The following is a 1,193-nucleotide window of genomic DNA, read 5'->3' on the forward strand; positions in this document are numbered from 1 at the left end:
GATTACTACGTCACAGTTGATTGAATTGAACAGACAAATTGATGAAGCTGAATCTAGGATCCAAAGAACATCCCTAAAGAGGTACATTTGCCATCTAGTCATGGCTCATCTAACACTTCTTCCTCATCTGTGAGAGTTGATCAAGCTTTATCATTTAAAAGTGAAGGATATAAAACAATGAAAAGAAAAGGAGTAGCCAGTAGTCCTCTAGAGAAGGCTTTTAATTTGCAGCAGCGAGAGGAATTGGATGGTGAAATAGCAAGGATGTTTTTTTCAGCGGGACTTCCTTTCAACCTTGCAAGGAATCCTCAATATAAAAATACATTCATTTTTGCATGTAACAACAACCTCGCAGGATATGTTCCACCTGGCTACAATGCATTAAGATCGAAATTATTAGAAAGAGAAAGAGCACATATTGAGACATTGCTTGAACCAACAAAAGGAGTGTGGAAAGAAAAAGGTGTTAGTTTGGTGTGTGATGGTTGGACAGATCCTCAAAGAAGACCCCTTATTAATTTCATGGCTGTTACAGAGAATTACCCAATGTTCATTAAAGCAGTGAATTGTGAAGGAGAATACAAGGATAAACATTTTATTGCCAATTTGATTAAAGAGGTGATAGTCATGATTGGGCCTTCAAATGTTGTGCAGGTTATTACAGATAATGCACCGGTGTGTAGAGCTGCAGGATTATTGGTGGAGCAAACTTATCCCCATATATTTTGGACACCCTGTGTTGTGCACACTCTAAATCTTGCTCTAAAAAATATTTGTGCAGCAAAGAATACAGAGGCTAATGAAATCATCTATGCTGAATGCCATTGGATAACAGTGGTTGCAGATGATGCTGTTCTGATCAGAAATTTTATTATGAACCATTCTATGAGACTTTCAATGTTTAATGATTTCTCCCACTTGAAAATGCTAGCTGTTGCTGAAACTCGTTTTGCCTCTGTAATAATTATGTTGAGAAGATTCAAACAAATTAAAAATGCTCTTCAATCTATGGTGATTTGTGAGAAGTGGTCTTGCTATCGAGAAGATGATGTTGGGAAGGCAAAGTATGTTAAAGAAAAGGTCTTAGATGATTTGTGGTGGGATAATGTAGACTACATTTTGGCTTTCGCTGATCCAATTTATGATATGTTGAGATAGGCTGACACAGATAAATCATGTCTACATTTGATTTA

General features: G+C 36.7%; 1 protein-coding gene across 1 annotated transcript; it reads left to right on the forward strand.

Moving 5' to 3' along the window:
• The first annotated feature begins 177 nt into the window (after positions 1–177).
• On the forward strand, positions 178–1,158 carry LOC114578665. The gene has a single exon (XM_028692055.1). The coding sequence runs from the start codon at positions 178–180 to the stop codon at positions 1,156–1,158; it is 981 nt and encodes a 326-aa protein (XP_028547888.1).
• The last annotated feature ends 35 nt before the right edge of the window (positions 1,159–1,193 follow it).

Source organism: Dendrobium catenatum, unplaced genomic scaffold (genome assembly GCF_001605985.2).
Source record: "Dendrobium catenatum unplaced genomic scaffold, ASM160598v2 original_scaffold_110970, whole genome shotgun sequence".
Lineage (NCBI taxonomy): Eukaryota > Viridiplantae > Streptophyta > Magnoliopsida > Asparagales > Orchidaceae > Dendrobium > Dendrobium catenatum.